Here is a 21532-nt window from a genome sequence, read left to right on the forward strand (position 1 = left end):
CTGAGCTATAACATATTACCAACTGTCACTCATTCACTAGAAGTAACATAAAAACGTCATCAAGGAGGAATGTGGTCAGAAAAAAGCAGTAGGCCTATCTTGAATCAAGAGCCAGGGATAAGAAATAAGAGAATTTAAATCCTGCCTTGATATTTGTGAAATATTAAAAGGCCCATAATGAACAAGGCCTTAGTTCATGAACTTTAAAAAAAATCTACATATTTTTATAGCTGTATTCTAATATAACTGAGTAAGACATTAAAGGGGAGACTTTGAAAAGTAGAAAAAAAAAAAATCAAGGCTGTTGAGGAGGTGAAGTCCAGAGAGTGAAAAATAGAGCCCAAAGTCAAGTGGGTACTATGTAAGCCCCCCTCATGCAAAGTGACCTCTATTCAATCATTATTCAATGTCAATATTTTATCAATGATTTGGATGGACACAAAGATTGAATACATCAATTCTGTTAAGATGAGATGACAAAATATAAGGATTTTAAAATATTTTGAGGCACTAGAGCAAAGAAACTAATAGGATGAAATTTTAAAAGGACAAGTCTGGCAAAGAAGTTGAAAACATCAGCTGCACAGGGCAAAATATAGGACAAGAGAAATGAACTAGCTAAACAAGGGTTTGGATTAAAAAGAAGAAAAGAAAAGACCTGGGGAATTTTAGATAACAACAAAGACTTCCAAAAACAGAAAAACCTTTAGTTCCCTTTAAGAACCAGCTCAAACCCCAGCACTAAGAATTTTTTCTTAATTTCCCCAAGTATTAATGCTGCCCCCATCTCATCTCTTTTAATCCTTTTTTTTTTTTTTTTTCTGGCCTGTACTCATTATTATCCCTTTACTCACCCCTACTCCCACCCCCATTTGAGGGTGAAAACTTTAGTCTCTTTGTCTTTGTGTGGTAGTGCCTAGCACATAATTGGCCCTTAATGTTTATTGATAGCCGGACAGGATCTAGGACACAACATCAGACCCAACAGAACAAGAAAGATTAGGAAGAAGAGGCTGAAGATCGTAAGTGTTTGCAGGGGATTTTTGGAAGCCCTTTACACAGAATGTAGTTTGCAGATATATTTATATATAAATTCCCCTACCAGGTTGTAAAATTTAAGGAACTTTGCCTTCCCTAAACTGTTAAATCCTTCATAATTTAGCATAGTGCTCTAAACAACACATAGCCGCTTAATAAAGGCTTAACTGAAATAAATTGAAACTACTATTTATATCAAAGCAATGGCAGAGACTTCTCTACTGTTGACTGTTCAAAATAGCCCAGAGGAAAAAGTGAAGTTAAAAAAAAATCCTAAAAATCAAAATTGTCCAGAAATTTTAGGAAATGCCTCAGGAAGTAATGCATTCATTCACTTTTGGTCTTCAGGTAAATGCTAGGGTTACTTTTTTTTTTATTATTAAATAATGTCATTTAGGTTAAACTAGATAATCTCCGAGGTCTTTTGCCAGCTTTCAGGATTCTGAATGTTATAGCTGAAAAACAAAAACAAAAACCTCACCCCCCCCCAACATAGCAATCTTTGGCTTTATTAAATATCACTAGTGTTCAAAACACGTAACAAAAGAAGCCCCCTTAACTCTGGTCCTCAAAGCCACACGGAAGGAAGGTCCCGTCTGGTTCTCGGGGCCCTGGAGAAACAACCACCACCAGCAGCAGCTCCGAGCCCCCTCCTTCGCCTTCCAGCCCCCTCCCCTTGCTCTGCACCATCCCAAGAAGACTCCCTGCAAGCCCTGACACCCAAGGGAGGGTAGGGACGCTGACTACTACTCCCGGCGAATAGCCTTCGTCTCCCCTTCCTGCCACCTTTGTCTTCCTCTAATAGTCTTTCTTTTCCTCCTCTGGTTTATCTTCCTCTTTTTTCCTCTTCCTTTCCAATCTCTTCTCTTTTCTGTTTTTCCTTTCCTTTCCTTTTGCCCCTTGTCTCTTTTTTCTCCCTTTCCCTTCCTTTTCTTCTCTTCATTCCTCTCCTTTTTCCTCTTCCCCTTTCTCGCCTCATTTCCTTTTTCTCCTTTTTTCTTCCCTCCCTTCTTCTCACCTGTTGGCAACGGCCCCTCCCCCCACTTCACTAAAGCGTTCCAGCACAAATGAGAACGCTAACAATGGAGCCTCGTTCGGGTTCTCGGGCTGGGCGTGGAGGAGTGGGGGAGGGGGCGAAGAGCCTCGCTCTCACCCTCACTTAGTTGCAGGGAAAGGGGGGGGCGGGGAAAAAAGCCAGCTCGCCACCGGAAGTGGGCTACGCCCTAACGCCAAGGGCAGGAAGTGGGCGTTGCCTGGGAGCTGAGGTACGGCTACCACAACTGGGAGCTGGCAGTGCGGCTGGGCTCTGAGGTAGGGTCCGGACATGCGCCAGGAGCGGGCTCCCGTTCAGCTCCCTTTCCCTTGACAGGAACTCCCCATCTCCGCTCACGGGGGCGCTCCTCTCGAGTGGCCCTGGCCCCGCCCAGCCCCGGTTCCCTTTTCCAAACCCTCCCTCCATGTGGCTCGTTCTGGCGCTCCTCTCTATCCATCTCTCCCGCCCTTTTCTCGACATCTCCACTACCAGTGGAGGCGACGGCGGCTGCGCGCTCAGCCCGGGCTGTCCTCCCGCCGCTGCCCTCGCCCGTCTCGGCTCTCCCAGCCTCCTCGGCATCCTCCCTCGGTCCTCCCGTCCCCAACGGGCACACCACTCTTCCCGGGCCTTTTTTTCTTTAAAGGGAAGAAGTCCCATGGGGCTCCGCGGCTGCCGGGCCTTGGGCTCGTGTGGCGCTAGTCCGCCGCCTCCTGCCGGGCAGCTTCGGCCTTTCTCCCGTTTTTCCCCATAGTCTTGACCTCTCTACCAGCTATATCAGCTCCCCCTTGCGGAAGAGGGTGGTTAAGGGACGAAGAAAAGGTGGGGGGTGGGGGGAGGAGGGGGAGGACCGGCGCTTAAAAACTGGGGGAGGGGAAAGAAAGGTTATTCACCCTGTTGCCAAAGGAAGGTTTGGAATTGGGAGGTAATTTTTTAAAATTAATTTTATTTATTTTTTTTATTACATTCGCTCTTTTACAGCTAACTTTTCTAAAGTCAGGTTGGCCGCGGGCGACCCCGGGATGGGGGTAGGGTGGACGTAGGAGACACTGTATTAGTCGTTGGACTTATTTTTTCCTTCTTTCAGTTTTTTCTCAATCAAAATGCGGGCACCAAAGAGTCCTCCTACTCCTTTTTTGGCTTTTTTTTATTATGTGCGTCCCCAAACCCTCACCCACTTTGAGGAGCCCTCCCGCCATCCTTTAACTGAGTTTTAAAAGAATGGTTTAAAGTTAGCTCCACGTGAATAAAGGCCCCCTCCTGGGGAAAGACCCGAATTTCTTAGTTGGAGGGGCATGAGCGTAATTAACCAATCAGCTCTAGAACGGTTATGCTTCTAGAGTTCCAGTGGGTCATTTGTGTTTTCCAACCTGGTGTTCCAAGACTGTTATGTCATAGAATGGGGGGAGGGGGGCCCTGGGGAGACAGTTCCCTAGAGAACAAGAGCTGTTAATCTAAGCCAGCACTTGGGTAGGAGTGCTGGTTTAAGACTTAGAAGTCATTCTCTTCCCCCTCCCCCCATAACAATAAGTTCATTTCATCACAATACCCACTAATGAGAGATCTCTTCAGATGGAAGAGGATTCAGGCACCAATCATACTTCAATTTCTGCCCCTCTGAGGTATCTGTTACAAACCGTCTCACATCTGGTGATATCATCTAGGAAATGGACAACCCTCTCGAGTCATCTTGCCCAGAAGTATTCCTGTTGAGCAAAAAGAGAATGATTGTTAACCTGGAGGATCTTAAATCACCACCGTTAAGCTCTGCATTTTGCTGGGTGGGGAGGGGCGTATGGAGGGTGGCGGGTAGCTCTCTTAGAGTGTGGGTGAAAGGGCAGTTTGCTGAAAGTACTCAGCTTGCGGACTGCCCCTGCCATATTTAAGGAAGACATTCTCCCTCTGGATGGAGTCGGGGGCTGACTGAGAATCGGCTACTGGGCACCGGTGTCTTTGGTCTCAACTGCTAGAAAGGAGCACTTTTTTTCTTTCCTCACCCCCCCCCCTTCTCCCTTTTTGTGAAGTTGAGCAGGAAGTTTAAAAAAGGTTTTTCTATTCCTATGTTTTATAATCAGATGTTAAATAACATACTTTTTTTTTTCCTATTGCTTCTGTAACATTTAACAGCATTTCAAAACTTGAAGAGATGGTATAAAGAGTGACAGGTAGTTGTAATAAGTTAAAATAAGCCTGCCAGTTTATCACCTGAATACAATTTGAATTGGTTGTCATCTTCCATTTTCCTTAAGTGTTGGAAGGTCTGAGAATCTGCTTATTACAGTGAATGTGAATCAGGAGGGTTATTTAAGTTCTTTGTTTAACAAAAAAATCAAGGAATTTGATGAGGGGTTTTTGTAGTTTTGCTTGTGCCCAAGTTTACTCTGATTTTAATTCCAGTTTGACTCCGTTTCTTTGAGTTGGAGCCTTTTGGTGGATGCCATTTCTGGTTCCCTGAATCACAACTTTGAGAGAGCACTTGGGTCTGCCTCCTTTTCACTGCAGACATGGAAGACAATTATGGTATGTTCTTACTGATAAATAGATTTTTGCATGCTCATAGAAAGCAAAGACCTTATAATTTATTCTTTCTGACCAACCAAAACTTCAGTTTATTTCTGATGTTTCTCAGACGTGCTTGGGTTGAGGTGGTATTTCACAAGAGAGGTTGAGTAAAATTTCTATTAATGACACTGATTTTTAAAAGTATTCACATTTGAAATAAAACGTTTTGGAATTGACCCACAAGGGATAGTTGAAGTCAAAAGAATTTCCAAGAAACAGAAGAATTTTGTTTTCCCAGTGAGGACATGAGTAAAATAAATTCTGTCCCCTTCTATTTACATATATATATATATATATATATATATATATATATATATACACATACACATACACACACACACACACACACACATATATATATATATATATACACACACACACACACACACACATATATATATATATATATATATATATATATATATATATATATATATATAGTTAACTGAGGCTGAAGTACAATGACCCTTTGAGATTATAGAATTTTTGAATAGAATTCTTATAATTCAGTGGTCCTGGAGCCTCTAGGAAACCAAGGGGAATCTGGTTTCTAGAATGAAAGCATTTTAGAACTTGTAAGAACCATAAAGATTGGCTAGTTCTGGAAGTGTTAAACACACATTAAAATGTAATTGGAAAATTTTTAGCAAAACAAAAATAGAATACTTAATAAATAATGTTAATTTGTAGATTCCTAAGTTCATTTGCAGCTGGCAGGTAATCATTTGTTTGAGCGACTACTCGACTACTGACCTAGTTGCACAGTAGTTAACTAGAATCTTTTTTTTACTGTTTAAACATATTGTGTTTTAATGTCACTCAAGTTAGAGAAGTGAATTGTACATACTTACTCAGAATCCCCATCTAATTGATGAATTACTCTTAATGAAGGCAGTTCCAGTTTTTCTGCCTCCAGATGTAGCAGTAAAAGTTACATATTAAAATAAGGAACAGAGATGTTAAGTTAATAAAGTTAAAAATGAAATAGAAATTGATCTTATTGTCTAAAATAGTTGTTCTTAAGGATCCACAAACACCTTTTTAAACGTTTATTTACATTTCAAAAAGAGATTTCTGTTCATTCTTGTTTCTTCTGGGTTGTTTTTTTGTTATTTTGGGTTTTGTTTTTTTTTAAAGCAATCTTAACTATGAGCTCTTCTAGGCACTGTCTTTATTACTTTTTCTTAGCGGCCAACTACTGGTTATTTTCTAGTGTAATGATGCTTCAGAGGATATGTATTTTTCCCATTTTCAATCAGTAAACATTTATTGAATTTTTGCTAAGTGATGAGCACTGCCCTAGGCTTTGCGATGCAAAGACCAAAAAAAAATCCTTGCCTTCTAGGGAGTTTTTACTCCTATGTACTATGTACAAAATAAGTACAAAAAGATGAGATAATGGGTAGGAGGCATTAAAAGAGAGAGAGGGATTAAGAAAAGTTTCACATAAAAGGTGATATTTTAGCTAAGCTTTGAAGGACATGGGGGATTCTTTTGAGGGGGTGTGAGAAAGAATTGCATTATTGCAATGTCCCCCTATTTTATAGGGGACATAGTCTGAACAAAAGAAATGGGAGATAGTGTTGTGAGAGATGGACATTTTAGCAAATGACAGAATTAAATTCCTTAATCTCACAGGTATGTTTGGGGGTTACATGACTAATAACCTATTTGTCTTTGAAGTCTCCTTCATGTTCTATTTCTTCACCATTCACTTTGGCACATTGCCCAAATCTGAGAAACATCAAAGCCAGTGTGTCTGAGCAAAGTTTCACAGCAGAGGTTACTTTGCTAGGATGTCCAAATTTAGTCTTTTGCCCAAAGGGCCAGGCAGAGCAAACTGGAGATGACTTAAGCTACGAGAAGCAAAACATAGTAGTAGAAAACCGTCATTCTGTCAGCTCTGACGTATGCAGCTCTATGGATATGAATCACAAAATAACATCCATTCTGTCATCTAGTGATATGGTCTAACATTTGCTACTTATGGAACAGAGCAAATGAAGGGAAGCTAATCAAAATTTACATTTGTAAACTGTCCCTTGATGTCCTGGAACATTAGACTATAAGGAGACTGCTGATCAAGAAAAGGTTGGTAGGCATAATAAACCTGTCCTCTAAGACTTTCATTTCTTTCTGCTTTCTCTGTCCTTCAAATATCCTCTCTGGCTCATTTACATCATGATCATGGTTAGCAATTTATTCCATGTTTACCACTCTTCCAGTGAAACTGTCGGCTTCAATTCTCTACTGACTCCTGATTTTCATAGCTGTCCCCTAAGCTTATAAAATTTCCTTTCATTCTGAATGGTTTATCTTATTTCACTGTTAACAGACTTTTCAGTAGTGGTAAGGACATGCTATGTTAGGTCATTATTCACTAAGAATAAATTTAACCTTTTAACTTGTTTTCCAAGTGTGGGACACAATCTGGATATCTTCAGAGTGTCACAGAATTTGAGAATTAGACTGGGACCTCAGAGTTCATCAAATCCAACTCATACCTTTCAGATCCCAAACTCTTTAACTTATATATTGGGGACCCACTAGCCCTCGAGGCAGCACATTCTACTTTAGAATTGTTAGGAAATTTCTTTTTGACAGCAATCCTAAATTTTCTTCTTGGCAACTTCTACTGATTACTCCTGGTTCTGTCCTCTGGGAGCCAACAAAATAAGTCTAATCCCTCATATCACTTATAACTTGAAGTTAAGATTTTGTATCTTTCACTATCTTTTATTAAGCTGATTTTAGTTTGATTCTTTGAATCTTGAAAAATTAATACAGTCCCTCTGTGTTAAGACAGATTAAGTAATTTTCATCTTAGATATATTCTAAAACATTAAAAAATGAAGATGTCTTTCTGATTTAGGTTCTGTTTTAACTTAAGTTAAAATTAGATTATACGATTACTGAGTTCTGAATGCCTTAAGAGCAGCAGGGAATAAGTTGCATTCATCTTTGTGCCTTCCACAAAATAAATTATCCACTTAATTTTTTTTTTGAATGAACAAACTTAAGTAGCTAATTATTAGGAACTCTGTATGAGAATAACCTATAGAAAAACAGACCTAAAGAAATATCTTCATACTAATTTTTATTAAGCACATGTATGTTGCTAGCGTAAGTGCTATAGGAATGAACCCAGCATTCATATTTATCAAAAAAAGAAAAAAGGTTTCATTTAATTGTTTGCTTTTATAGCCTACAAACTAATAGCATCTGCAGTTGTGCACAAAATCAAAGACAAATTAATAATCCAGAGTGTATATATTTCTGCTAGGTTCATTAAGATTCTATGACAGTTCTTTCTGTCTACTTTGAGCTGTAATTCAAATTTCAAATATAGTTAGTTTTTGTTACCTTAATTGTCTTATTAGATAGTTTTATATCACAAATTATGAAAAATAGAAATTTCTTGCAATTATTAAAACTTACTGATCCTTTGAAAATGTAATCTGCTTCAGTGGGCTACAGTTGACACACACACACACACACACGTATTGCATTTGTGTTTATGTTTTTCTCTTTTATAGTTGATTCTTTGGATCCAGAGAAGCTGATACAATGCCCATATGATAAAAACCATCAGATCAGGGCTTGCAGGTTCCCTTATCATCTGATCAAATGCAGAAAGGTAGGTTATTGTTTTTATCATTTGTTCTCTAATGTTCTCATAACCTACCCCATTTTAAAAAAGTAAATGTCACATTATCTCAGCCTGAATTGCTCAATGAATCTTGCTCTTTACCTTGTCACAACATTTGTAGTGGGACTTTGTTTCCCTTTTGGTATATCAGATGGGTTTTGTTTGTTTAGAGCAAGTCTAGAGAAGTAGTGTTTCTAACATTTTGTAGGCAGAAGACCAGTCTTTTCAAGCAATAGAAAAAAAAACCTTTCCTGCTTTATGAATTTGATTTATTCATAGTTTGGAATGTAAGAATCAAATGCTATTAGAATATTTTCATATTTTTTTTCTTGAAAGATTTACAACTTTATTTCAGTTTTAGATATCAAAATTCTGAAATTTCCTTACAGGTCAGCCTCAGGAAAATACTCTAAAAATAACTGCTTCACTAAACTTAAGTAGTAAGCATCTTCAGAATTTATCAAGCTTGCTTTCTTATATAAACATAGCTAGGATTAACGTCACTATTGGTATATTACCAAAGACACTATCATTGTTGCTGAAATGCAAGTATCTGAGGCAAAAGGTATAGCTTTGGCTTGAAGATATGCTTTGGAAATAATGTTCATGTTAATCCAGGTTACTCAGCAGTAAGTTTAATAAAAACAACCCTGACTTTCGGAAAGCAAAAACCCAGTTTCACTAAGTTCATAATAGATACTTAATAATTTTGTTGGTTGATTGATGTCTTTCTTTCTCAAAGGGGGAGCAAAATGATATCACTGTGTTAGAATTGAGTTAGTGTGTCTGACTGGCTGATCAGACAGATAACCAGCTCAAAATGCTTTGCTACAACTCTGACATTTGAATATTTGGGGTGGCTTCTCTAATTTTGCACATCTTGAGTTTTCCTTTGGGTTAATTTAATTCTGCTTTGCTTAGAGCATTGCACCCTCTCTGAAAGCATACATGTGATTAATTAATGAATGTCTTCTTCCCTCTTAGTCTCTAGAACAGGATCTCTAGGTTGTTCCATGAATTGTTTGTCTTCAAATGGCAGCTTTCCTCACCCTTTCAGACACTTTTGATAGTGGGAAGATAATAGATGATATCCAAAAGCCACAGTCATGCTTGCCTCTCCATCAAAAGTCTTGACCACCTAGAAGTAGCTCTTTTAGATTGAGGATTCCCATGTCTATAATTTCATCCTCTGCCTTTGTTTCCCCTTCCCTTTTCCCCACAACCCCTCCTTAATGCTTTCCTCTTCCCATTTCTTGCTCTTTGAAGCCTGTGTTTGCAAAGTGAATTTCTTTGCTCCCCATTTGTCTTTGATGATAGGATTTGGGCAGAATGACTCCATCTCTACACTTTATTTCAAGAACAGGTCACCAGTTATCTTTTGATAAATCTTCCTAAGTGAAAGAGCTGCAGTAAGGGTCAGATTATTCAGACCTTCATCCCAGGACTCATGACTTTTTAAATGAAGGCTTTATTGTGTTAAACCTAAATGACCTTTGCTGTACCTAGAGGAGCTCCTTCTGGGCTGCTTTTCTAGCGTTCCCCTGTCTACCTTTACTGAAGCCTAGGCTGTGAGTATTTGTATTTGTTTTTGTTTTGTTTTGTTTTTACTAGCTGTTGATCTTACAGATCGGCAGTCAAATATTCAGAGATTTGTATTCTATTTCAGATTAAATCCCCCTCCCTTGGAAAGTATATGACTTTGAGAATTAAACATAGGATTGGGAATTCCATTTAAATACTCAGTTCTGTGTTGACTTATCTTTTTGTTGGTAAGCCACTTCACCCTCCTTTTTAGAGAGCTGAAGCTCTGTCTACAGTGAGTATAATTAAACAAATTGGGGAAAGGGGGTGTTGTTAGGAGGATTAATTAGATAAAATCCATAATGTCTATGAGTGGTAAGTAATTGCTGTTGTGGTTTTCTACTAAAGAATTTTACCCTATTTAAAGCCACTGACTAAGAAAAAAATTTATAAAACATCTATAGAACAAAGCTAAGTCAAATCCTCCTTAGAAGACATAGGAACTGATGGGTTTCTTGACTTTGCTTCTGTAGAACCACCCTGATGTTGCAAACAAATTGGCTACATGTCCTTTCAATGCTCGCCACCAAGTTCCCCGGGCTGAAATCAGTCACCACATCTCAAGTTGCGATGACAAAAGCTGCATTGAACAGGATGTTGGTAAGGATCTACAGCAAAGGTGCTTTGAGATTGAGAACTTAGCACCTAGAAAACAGATATATGGCATTATTAGTGTGATTTTTTTTTTTTTTTTTTTTTTTTTTTTTTGGTCAATCTGTATTCCAAAAGGTCATTACTTTTTGTTTATAGGACTTTATCTTCTAGCAGAAATAGTCTGTCATGCTGTATTTGTCAGGCTCCTTTCTCTTCTGAACAATCTATTTTCCCTAACAATTTATCTTAAAAATAAAAATGCCATAAATATTATACTATACTTTTGTTTTTGCTCCCTCCATAGCCACCCATCCCCACCCTAGCTCAACCGTGTCACAGTATCAGGGAAGAGATAAAGGTCCCTTTGTTTAGATTTTAGACTTTTCCTTCTTTCAAAAACAAAGAAGCATTTGGCTGCCCTGCCTGCTAATTCCTTGAAGCAATATAATTTGGCAGTGCCCTATGCTCATGTGGGAATTTGTATTTCAGTCAGCCAGTCCAGGAACTACAGATGCGAGGCTCTGACTGTGAACACATGGCAGTGCCCTCCTTGTGATGAAGACTGGGATAAAGGTGAGATACCTCTACTCTTTTTTTCTGTTCATAGCCTCCATAGTCAGACTGATGAAGAAAGAATGAAGATTTTCCTCTTTTAAGAACATGCCATATTGTTTAAGACTCCTGATAATTTTTATTGGGCCTCAAAATGAGTGCTGTTGTATTACGTGGTAGACACGTGGAGCAACCCATCTCTTAGTGGAAAAGAACACATCTGTTTTTTCCATAAATTGTGTTGTGCCATCTGTGTTTAGTTGTAAATAGACACATTTATTATTATTTATGCTGTGTGCGTTTATATCTTTCAATTAAATTCCTACCACACTGTCACTTAGTCAGGACATTTGATCAATTTTACTCCCTTCTTTAAACTCAGGCACTTGATTCCTCATTTCACAGCTTCTGCATGCTGGCTTACACTGGTGCCTTTCCTAAATAAGTGTGTCAAGCTGTGTTTTGCTTCCTTTGGCAGATTTGTGGGAACAGTCCAGCACTACCTTCGTCTGGGGTACTGCTAACTGCAGTGGCAATAACAGGTAATGAAAATGGCGTGACTCTTGATGTTCCTCCTTCATGCTGAATGTTCTGTTGTTTACAAGTCACTTTTTCAGTATCAGGCTGTTTCTGGAATATGCCTTGGTGACTTCCATACTTTAAATTGCAGCCTGGCCTGTTCTTAATGTCTGGACTTATGTACTATTATGTAACATGGGGTGCCACATGGTTCTATTGGCTTTAGTCTTTCTTAATATATGTTATAGATGTGTTTTTAAAGTACAGTTTTCTAGTTTGATAGTTTTTTTCTTCAGTGACAGATTAAAATCTTGTTTTTTTAAATAGTAGGCTTTCAAGGAAGGGAGATTTTAAAATTCCTAAAGGGAAGAGAAGAAAATGCATCTATTCACTAGTTTTATTTCTCACTTAAAAGCAGTAAGATATATTTTAATTCTGTTCTTGCAATTCATAATGTAGCAAATCCAAGGAATAACCTGGGATTGGAAAATGAGTGGATAGTGTCCTCTGAATGTTAAATTTCCTATTTTATGCTTTTCTCTTTTTCCAAATGATCTATTTTGGGATTTCTGAATCCTAGCCTCCAAAGTCAATAGTAACTATATCTTATATACACTGTTTTGTAAGTTCATGAAGGTAAAAATCATATAGACTTAAAATAAAAAATTCCATTAGGACAGCTTTTATTCCATTTTAATTTTATGAGGTTCATTACCTTGGACTTAGTCATTTTGGCCTTTTTTCTTTTGTCTTTTATGGTTAGTGATTTTGATGGACCTGTCATAAATTCAAACATTAGATGGCATCCCTGTTTATCTCAATTTCAGTTAACATATTGGATAGTGAAAACAACTAGATCTTCCTGAATGCTAGTACAGAACACAGAGCCCCATTCAGAGAAAGGATTCTGACTGCAAGGCGGCCTGTTTGATGGAAATATTTTCATGTTTCAAATCTGTGTGGGTTGTTGTTTTCCCCTTAGGTTTTAGAAGCACATTCTGATTGGCCTGTATGTTCTCATGTTTGTAAAACTGAAAGTTAGTGCTCATGTGACCCCAGTGTACCAAGACAATCAAGGTCCTTTTTCTTTTTGCAGCCCTGCGAACAATGTAGTTGTGGAACATAAGAGTAACCTGGCTTCAGGCATGCGGGTTCCCAAGTCTCTGCCATATGTACTACCATGGAAAAGCAGTAAGTGGGATAGAGCTAAACAGAGTATGTCACACTCCATGGTGTGCATAGAGTCAGCCTTGATTATTCAGGGATTGATTCTGCTGTTTGTTACCCAGATTTCCTTCTGTGAATTCTGTGCATTGGAGGAATGCTTTGATTATCTATTCATTATGCTAATTTCTAATCAGACACATTTTGAAGTAAATAACCCAGTTCTAGGGTCTACAACTAAAGTTTAAGACTGGAGAAACCTCCCAGAGGGAGGGTACACAGTTGAGATCGAGATGATAAAAGAATTGGAGCAATGCTGTGGCTAAAATTGATTCTAATTAGAATAATTTCACCTAATGTAATTTGGAAGACATTGATGACTAGCTATAGGTCATGAGGCATGTAAGATGGATGTAATAGAAATGTTCCTAATACATTGGCAAATGAGGCAGTTTGAAAATTAGGACTTGATGTGAAAATAACTTATACTAGGTAGAATATGGTAAGTTATCGTATAAGATGCAGAGATAATATAAAAATCCAGAAGAGGGAGAAATCATTTTCTGGGGGAAGTCAGAGGTGGTTTCATGGAACTACTGAGTCTTGAAGGATAGAGGTAGGATTTCAGAAGATAAAAATTAGAAGTGGAATGTGGGAGAAAGATCCAGGCATAGGGAATGATTTGTGCAAAGGCTAGATGATGGAACCTATTAAGAGAGAGCCCTCTATCTTAGTTACAGTATCAAGAATGTTGAAATGGAGAGAAAATAGTTTAGGAGGGAATAGACCTAGAACTAGAAATTGATTTGGGATCAAATTATATATGAAAAGATCTTGTTCCACACTAAAGAATTTAAACTTAATTTGACATAAATAGCAAATTACTGAAGGTTAATGGTTAATCAGAAAAGTGACATGACTAGCTGTCCAGTGCTCACATATTACATGAAAAAACAAGAGCCAGAGAAATTTATTGATTTGGCCAAAGCATTAAAAAAAGTTGTAAATAAATAAGAGTTTAGGATTCAAAAATAGATCTTACAATTCTTAAACTCATTGGCTTTTTTTCCTAATTTGCCCTATCAATTCATGTTGAAATACACACACTCTCACTCTTAATTATTCTTATTTATTCTTAACTCCAGAACTATGGCTAATATATCAAATTCCCAGGATACCGTAAGCCTTTGATTTCTATTTTAATGTCTACATTAGAACCTAGAGAACTTCTGAATTCAAATGTCTTTGGTATCAACTATCTTTGCCTAGTAGTTCAACTAATTTTGGAGTATTTAGCTGTCTCTTAAATTTTCATTTGGTCAGAGACCTGTGATCATTGAACATGAGGTTGCCAGATTAATTGCCTTTGAGACTTGAATTGAGGATTTTTTTTTGGTCATTTTCTCACTGATTTTCAGTCTTTTAATGCAGTAAGAATTCACATATCACAGTAGAGGTTCATACTTTGTTGGGGAGAGGGGATTATGTTTTCATTGGATTGATGTATTTATTTTGAAATATTTCTACTTCATAGATGGAAATGCACAGTAACTGAAAATCTTATCTCATCAAGTAAGTGTTTCAATTTTATTTCACTATCTCATCAGATGATAGCAGGATTTAACTGGACATAAAGCAATTTAGGTCCAATTTTCTCTCTGATGATAGTGCCAAATTAAGGCACTGTGTGTGTGTGTTTCTAAGTATATAGCCTCAGTTATGACTTTACACGCTAATGAATAGGCATTTACTGGTTAAATTGGAATTCTGTTAACATACCAAGTTGTTTTCCTTAACATTAGTACACATTGCCTGTTTTTTCATTTTTATCAAAGTTGCATTTTAGACATATCACGTCTCTCTAATGGACTGACATTAATCAGACAACTGTATCTCATGATCCTACAATTCTTTCAGTTTAATGCTCATCAAAAAAAAGGAAAAAAACTCATACTTTAAAAAATAAGTCTTAGATGTTATTGGTCTCCAAATCCCTCATACTGTTGCTGTTGTCTGAGCATTTGATTTAACAGGACCTCAAAACTCCTAGAAAGAATTCAAAATATTGACCTTTTCATGAATGAAGACTTCTCTCAAGATCACCCCACAATAGAACCAATTTGAATGCTTTCAGCCTTACCTTGAAACTTATATGCCCAGCCAACAATATTCCAGGGAAATGAAGTTGGCTTAAATCTAAACTTCTGCTAATCTCTCTCTGGAAAATGATGGATCCAAGAAGATAATCATTTTGTGCCAAAGTTTATTAGCTTTTTAGATCTTGTACTCCAGAAACTATATAATCTTTTTAAAGCTTAAAACCCCTTAAATGTGAGAATTCACACTTCTCAATTTGTTGCTGTCCTGTTTGATGATTTGATGGGGTCTGACTCCACATTACCCAGTATATCTAAAATAGAGAAAATGGAAATCTTGAAATGCTTTTTGACTCTAAAAGGAGAGAATGGTACACAATATCCCTGGCGAGTGTCAGGAAAGCACAAATTGAGGAGGCTGGTTGAATTGTTGACCTGGAGTTTCACACATTGACATATTTCACAGGATATGTAGTGACTATGCACGTGGCAACATGTTGGTCAAAGTGACTCTGAGAGAAACGAGGAAAAGCTTCAGTACTTAAAGACTAATGCTTCTCTCCTTGAGAAATTCATTCTTCCCCAACTGAAAAATCACTGTTCTGTGTTATTCTTAAGATAGACAAAGGAAGTATTTGTCTAGGGAAAGGGTTCTTATCAGAAGCAGCCACAAATTTCCTTCATCTAACAGAATGAAGGGGTCCTAATAGTGAGTGGGTTGCAGTTAATTAGAAGAAAAAAAAAAGTTGACTCAAAGAATTTCAGGAGGGTTTCTTTTCTGTCTCCTAGCATATCTGGGAGATAAGACAGAGTAAATGCTAATATTTTCAGAGGGTGCTCTAGTATGCTAGCATTATACTGGCCCTGAAGGAACTGAGGGTCAGAATGGCTAAATAACAGAAAGCAGCTACCTTAGTTGACAAGGGTCAGTCTTAATTTCCCTAGCTTCATAAGCCCTTTGTAGGATAATAACTGGCAATGTTATCATTGATAAGAACTAAGAGCTCTTCATTTTCTGTTTAATTGCAGATGACAGACCCAAGAAGACACTTTTGCCTCCTGCTACTTACTACCAGTGGGTTCTTCATTTCTCTTCCTAATCTTATTTTGGAAAGATAAACTGTCTGTGGCTCTGATTGACCAGTCCCCTTTTTTTCTCCTCTTCTCCCCTTCCCTAACTTGAGCCCTTTCTGCAGTGCCTCCTCAGAAGAGCTTTTCCAAATAAACTACAGATGTATTAAGGCTGGCCCAGTAGCTGCCCTGAAAACAGTGTGTCAGCAGCCCTAAAAGCAAAAACCCTCTTTTTTTACTGATGGTAGGGTACAATAATTTGAAGCTATTTACCTAAACTAATCCTAGTGGGCAGAAAACTTGGACTATAGAAACAGTAGTGCCACTTAAAGCTTAATCTAGTACAGACTCAGTATGTTTTCAGCAACTCATATAATTGGCCAGTTATGGTCCACCAATCCATAAAATCCTTGAAATATGGATAGGACTCATCTAGAAAAACGCTTCCATTTTCTTTGAGTGGGGTTTTTTTTGGTAGCTCTCCCTTAGGATATCTTACTGTTCCCAAAGTATATGTTTTTTTTTTTTTTTTTTCTGCTGCTTCTACTTCTCCCCAGTTGATAAGGGAAATTGTACTAGCTGTCAGACAAGGTATGTATTAGCAAGTGAATATTGAGGTGGATGGAGGGGAAGTATTGGGGGAGATGGGCTTACCGTCTCTATGTGAAATTGACTTAATTTCAAAACCCTCCAAAGCTTAAATGTATGAAGGTTCTTGTTGACTTCCCTAAGGGTATATCTCAGTACTTAATGTCCCAGTCTGAGAATAACAAACCCAGCACCTTGTTGGCAGTTCAAACTTAATGTGGAGACTTCATAATCTCCAAGGCTGAGTTTTTCTTTGATAACCTTATCCAAGCATTGTCTAGCAAAGAGACTTTGGGAATCTACATCGATAAGAACCCTGAGCATTCTATAACAAATGAAACTGAAAATTATCTGCTTCTAACCATCTTTGTCAATAACAGCTAAGAAGTTGGGCTGCTGGGAGGGCAGGTATTGTGGAACCAGCTACAACAATGAGACAAGGTTATTGGTCTAACAACATAATCCAGAATCAGTCTTGAAGACAGAGCGTTTTCATTTTCAATTCTATTGGTTGAGTGGGGAAATAGTTATTTCTGGGGAGGACAACATTTCATTGGGAAGAAAATCATGCTCCCATTATTCCCTTCTCCCTTACCCTCTTCCTTCCTTCTCCTATTTTAGGGTCAATCAGCACTACATAACAGCTTAATTTGGTTCTGGTGCCGTGGGAGTGAGAAGGGGGGCTGAATAGGAATTTAATGCTATAAATTGGTGTTTGACAGCATACTGTTATACCCATAACTGCTGCTCAAGTTGGGGAAAGCAGGTGATAGTTTCACTACATGTAATTCATCTCCTTATACAGAGGGTGGGAAACAACTACTTTGGATCTTTAGGCATTCCCAGGGCAAGTTCTCACTCTAGTATCTATTATTCAAAAAGGACAAATGAAAAAACTCTTTGTTTTTGAGAGGATGTATTTGCCCACCTCACTCCCAGAATACCTTTTGTTTCATGCTTCCCCTCTTGAGACTAATTACCAGTAGCTTGACCCTTAGGAGTGTGAATAGCACTCACCAGATTACCTGCCAGTGTTGATTGTTAGCACTGAGGAATAGGCTATCTAAAGTCTAGTTTCTTCAATAAACTGTTAAAATAGCCTGTTGGGCTAGTTCAGGAGCTTACATAAGGTTGTGGGATGTTTCAGAGATTTAGTGACCAGTATCAAATTTGTTGCAAATAAGTTTGAAGATTCCCAAGAAAGGGTTAAAAAAAAAAAAAGTTGCATTACTTGACTTACTAGACTTCATCAATCAGGAATTTGAAGGAAAAACCACTGTGAACATAGCTATTGGAGTTCCTTTATTGAGAGCATTGTCCTTGGAATACGAATGAAAGATAAATACTTGTTTCCCATTCTAGTTCATGCTGCTAGTTAAGGGCTCCATTAAACTTTGGGCTATAAACATGGTTCAAATGTTCATAGCCCAGAGAAGCCTGAGCCCTATATTCTAGCTTTATTCTGGGCTTAGGCTCTGAAGAGGATTTTGTTTTTTGGTAAGATTGCCTCTCCCTGCAGGGGTGCTGGAAGTACCATGGTGATTTGCAAATGTTCTCACTAGGAATAAACAAATGTAGGTGATAAGTGCTGCTTAGTTCTCCGGGTAGCTCTGCCTGAATAAAACAAGGAGAGCATTTGTTTGGATTTAATTTAAAATAATGTACTGCAGCACCATTTCAGTGATGCAGGAGTACAGTAGCTGCTTGTGTTAGTCTCGATGTAAAAAAAAAAAAAAAAAAAAAAAGCATATATGTATGTGTCTGTTGGCATTATTGGAACATTTGAGTTGCACTTTTCAAAATTCAAGTTCCAAGTTGAACAAAAAAACAATTAGATAAAATTGTGCTTATGATGGCTATCTGTAAAGGGGCAGCTTAAAGAATTCAAGGCATTTATCTGTAAAGGGGCAGCTTGAAGAATGCAAGGCATTTTGTATAACATTCTAACATATCTTTAATATATTGGCAAATTCGGGGGAAGGAAATTTATTGTGTGTATTGTTCAGATAATAGAGGAAGATAAAAAACAGGTTTAAATACTGAGAAAGATACTGTTTCATTCTTTTGAGTCCTGTCTTCATGGTGCTTCAGTGTTTCAGAATATACCCATAGTATATGTCAATCTTGACACCTTCAGAAGCAAATTAATAGTTCAAGGGACTTTAATCATCAGCTTCATCTTAACAGACATGAGCTGGCTTGTCCTAGACCAGGTGAATGAAGACCTCAGAATTAAAAACTGTCCCCTCAGTCCAGGCCTACAGCTTGGTCCAGCTTACTGACTCTTACAACTTCATGTCTGGGTGAGACTCAACTGTGAAATCTGAGACTTGTTTGCATCTAGGAAGAAACACCTTAAGCCAAGCTGTAACCCAGGAAAGCAGCCATATGGTCAGCAGATTTGCATTTGTGTTTACCTTGTTGAACTGCTTTCTATGAATCTAAAACAATGTGAAGAGTTTGGGGAAGACCTGGAAGGAAAGACTTGAATTGTTGAGTTCCCACGTTTTCCGTGGAAAAACTAAAGCTCAATATGCATGAAAAACACTTATTTGAACTCAGACCATGAATCTTAATTTTTGTGTACTTGCATTGAAATAAAGTACCTTTCAATCTGTTTCAGTTGTTTGCTCTCACTTGGATTTGAGGTTTATCATGGAGAGAGGGGGCAGGTAGAAAAGGGGAAGGCAAGCCAGTAGTTCAGTTGGTAGAGCATTGGCCAGCCTCAGATATACTTCCTAGCTCTGTATCCCTAGGCAAGTCATTTAACCTCTGATTGCTTGGTAAAACAGCTCTAATGCAGAATGAAATGACAAAAATCGCTTCAGTCTCTTTATCAAGAAAATTCCAAATGAGGGAATAAAGAGGAGAAAGGGGAGCTATGATGTTAGCTCACTAGAATAGAACTTTAGGGGAAAGGTACATTCTGGAGATCCTGTTGAAAGCTCCAGGGAGAAATTTCCCCCAACTGCTTACAATAAGAATTTGTCTTGAGAAAAAATAGCTCCTGCGTTCAAGGTATTCTAAGGGGGAAAAGTATGTTTGCAAAGAACAAAGTAACAAGAGGGAACATCAAAAGTAAAGTCAGAATGTGGCACTAGAACTTTTGTGATGTACAGATGTAGAAGCATTCTAAACAAGGCAATTTATGCAAAGGTATAGCAAGATAATGTCAGGACAGTGGGTAGGCCAATTTGGCCAGAATATTGGGCATGCAAGGGTTAGATGAAAGGCAATAAACCTAGAAAAGTAAGCTGGAGCCAGATATCAGGAAAATTTGTATTTTATTCTGGTTTCAGGATTTTCAGATTCAGCCTTTAGAGTTTCTTGGTAAAGGCATGTCAATTTAACAGCTCTGAAGGATGGATTTTAAAGGATTAAAATGGAGGCTGGTAAGCTAATTTAAAGCTATTGGAACAGTCCAAGTGCTAAAGACTTGAACAACGATGATGGTTGCAAAATAGAGAAAAGAGGATGTGACCGTGAGATTTATAAGTGCATTTGACAAAACTTGACAATCCATTAGTTGTGAACAAAGTGATGGTCCGAGGATGCAAATGATATAAATCTGGGTGACTGGAACAATTGTGGTGTCCTAATTAGGAATGTTAGGAAGAGATGAGAATGGTGTATCTTGGGGGGAGGGGAGAGAGAAGGTAATGAATTCTAATTTAGACCAGTTTATCTTTTAGGAAAATTTAAGAGGCACTGAAAACATTTCATCTGAGGTGCTATCTAGTTCAGTCACATGATCTCAAGGCATCATCTTCCATATTAGGGAATTAATTTTTTAAGTATGGTGATGGAAAGTTGGAAGACAATACAAACATGCCTCAGATGACCTATAGTCATTTCAAATATCTTGTCTGATATCTGTAAATGTAGATGAGAAACCTTGGACCTGGATAATCTAATTATAAAATTTGTGTCCAACTACCTGCCATCTAGAGGAGGAAGTAGAGGGAATGAGGGGAAATTTTGGAACAAGGTTTTGTAAGGGTCAGTGTTGAAAAAATTAACTGCATGTTTTATAAATAAAAAAAATATTTAAAAAAAAATTTGTGTCCAAAACATTGACTGGTTTTAGAAGATAGCATTTTCAGTTGTTTCTTTTTATAAGCAGATTGAGGTCAATTGCCTTTTTCAAAAGTGGAGAGTGATTATTCTGTTGAAGATAGCATTTGTGAGCCCATATTTCAAACCTGCTGTTTTCTCTTGATCATGCTATAGTTTCACTATTATTGTGCTTGGCTTTAAAATATTCTTTGAGACTTTCCAGGTGAGGTGAGAGAAGCAGACAGTAGGAGAGAATATCCTAGCAAATTGAGGATTTTTCCCTCCCTAGGGAGAATCAAATTCAGTTTTTGAAATGTTTAGAACAGCCCCTGTGAATTCCCTCATTTCCCAGAGACATAGTTTCTGCTTTATCACTAGAAAGGAAAAAGTTCAAAGACTCTTCACTAATTCTGAGGGCTGAAAGGGTTCCTCTGGAACTCAAAGACCTGGTTATTTACAGAAGATATATTTAAAGGGAGTTTTTGGTTGTGTTAGCTAAATCAGGGATTAAAGGGTTCCTACATAGTCTCTTTTGGGTTATTTTGAAGACTCATTATGTTTTTGGCTTAATTTTTTTTTCTCCCAATTGCTCATCCATTCTCTTGTTTCAGTGAAAACTGCTTTTCAGTATTCCATTTCCAATTATTCAGAGATTGTTTTGCCAGTTAGGGTTTTTTTTTTTTAATGTCTTGGTTTTGTTTTAAATTTCCCTCCTCTATGAATTACAGACATCAAGCCACTGGTATTGCCTCTAAAGAATTTAGTTGGGCTTCAGGCTCCACATATCTTCCCAGTTAATGTTCTTTTTCATATTTAAACCCTCTTTACAAATTTGTCTTTTGCCTCTTCCCTTATCTCTGTCTGCCTCTTCCTCCCACCCTCCTGCCAATATTGTGAACTTCAAGAGGCAAAGGAAAATCCTTGTCGTCTTCCTCTTCCCAGAGTAGACTGTAGAATCACCAGGGTCTATGTGTCAAACTGTATATCTTGCTGAGTCTTCACACAGAGGTGTTTCTGGTTGGCAAGAAAACC

At 37.9% G+C, this 21532-nt stretch overlaps 1 protein-coding gene across 9 annotated transcripts; it reads left to right on the forward strand.

The window, feature by feature from the left end:
* The first annotated feature begins 940 nt into the window (after positions 1 to 940).
* GTSF1 (gametocyte specific factor 1) lies at positions 941 to 19062 on the forward strand. Of its 9 annotated transcripts, none has more exons than XM_012551561.3 (9): positions 941 to 1022; positions 4466 to 4588; positions 8167 to 8267; positions 10334 to 10460; positions 10944 to 11027; positions 11485 to 11548; positions 12622 to 12716; positions 14224 to 14261; positions 15815 to 19062. In XM_012551561.3, exons 2-8 carry the CDS (start codon positions 4573 to 4575, stop codon positions 14238 to 14240), a joined length of 504 nt encoding a protein of 167 aa, XP_012407015.1. In that variant the 5' UTR covers positions 941 to 1022; positions 4466 to 4572; the 3' UTR covers positions 14241 to 14261; positions 15815 to 19062. The 9 variants fall into 9 exon arrangements, with proteins under 9 accessions (XP_012407015.1, XP_031793579.1, XP_031793578.1 ...); XM_031937719.1 differs by having other exon boundaries at positions 1004 to 1022; positions 4486 to 4588; XM_031937718.1 differs by lacking the exon at positions 941 to 1022 and adding an exon at positions 2213 to 2303.
* Positions 19063 to 21532: the final 2470 nt, after the last annotated feature.

This window comes from Sarcophilus harrisii, chromosome 5 (assembly GCF_902635505.1).
Source record: "Sarcophilus harrisii chromosome 5, mSarHar1.11, whole genome shotgun sequence".
Classification (NCBI taxonomy): domain Eukaryota; kingdom Metazoa; phylum Chordata; class Mammalia; order Dasyuromorphia; family Dasyuridae; genus Sarcophilus; species Sarcophilus harrisii.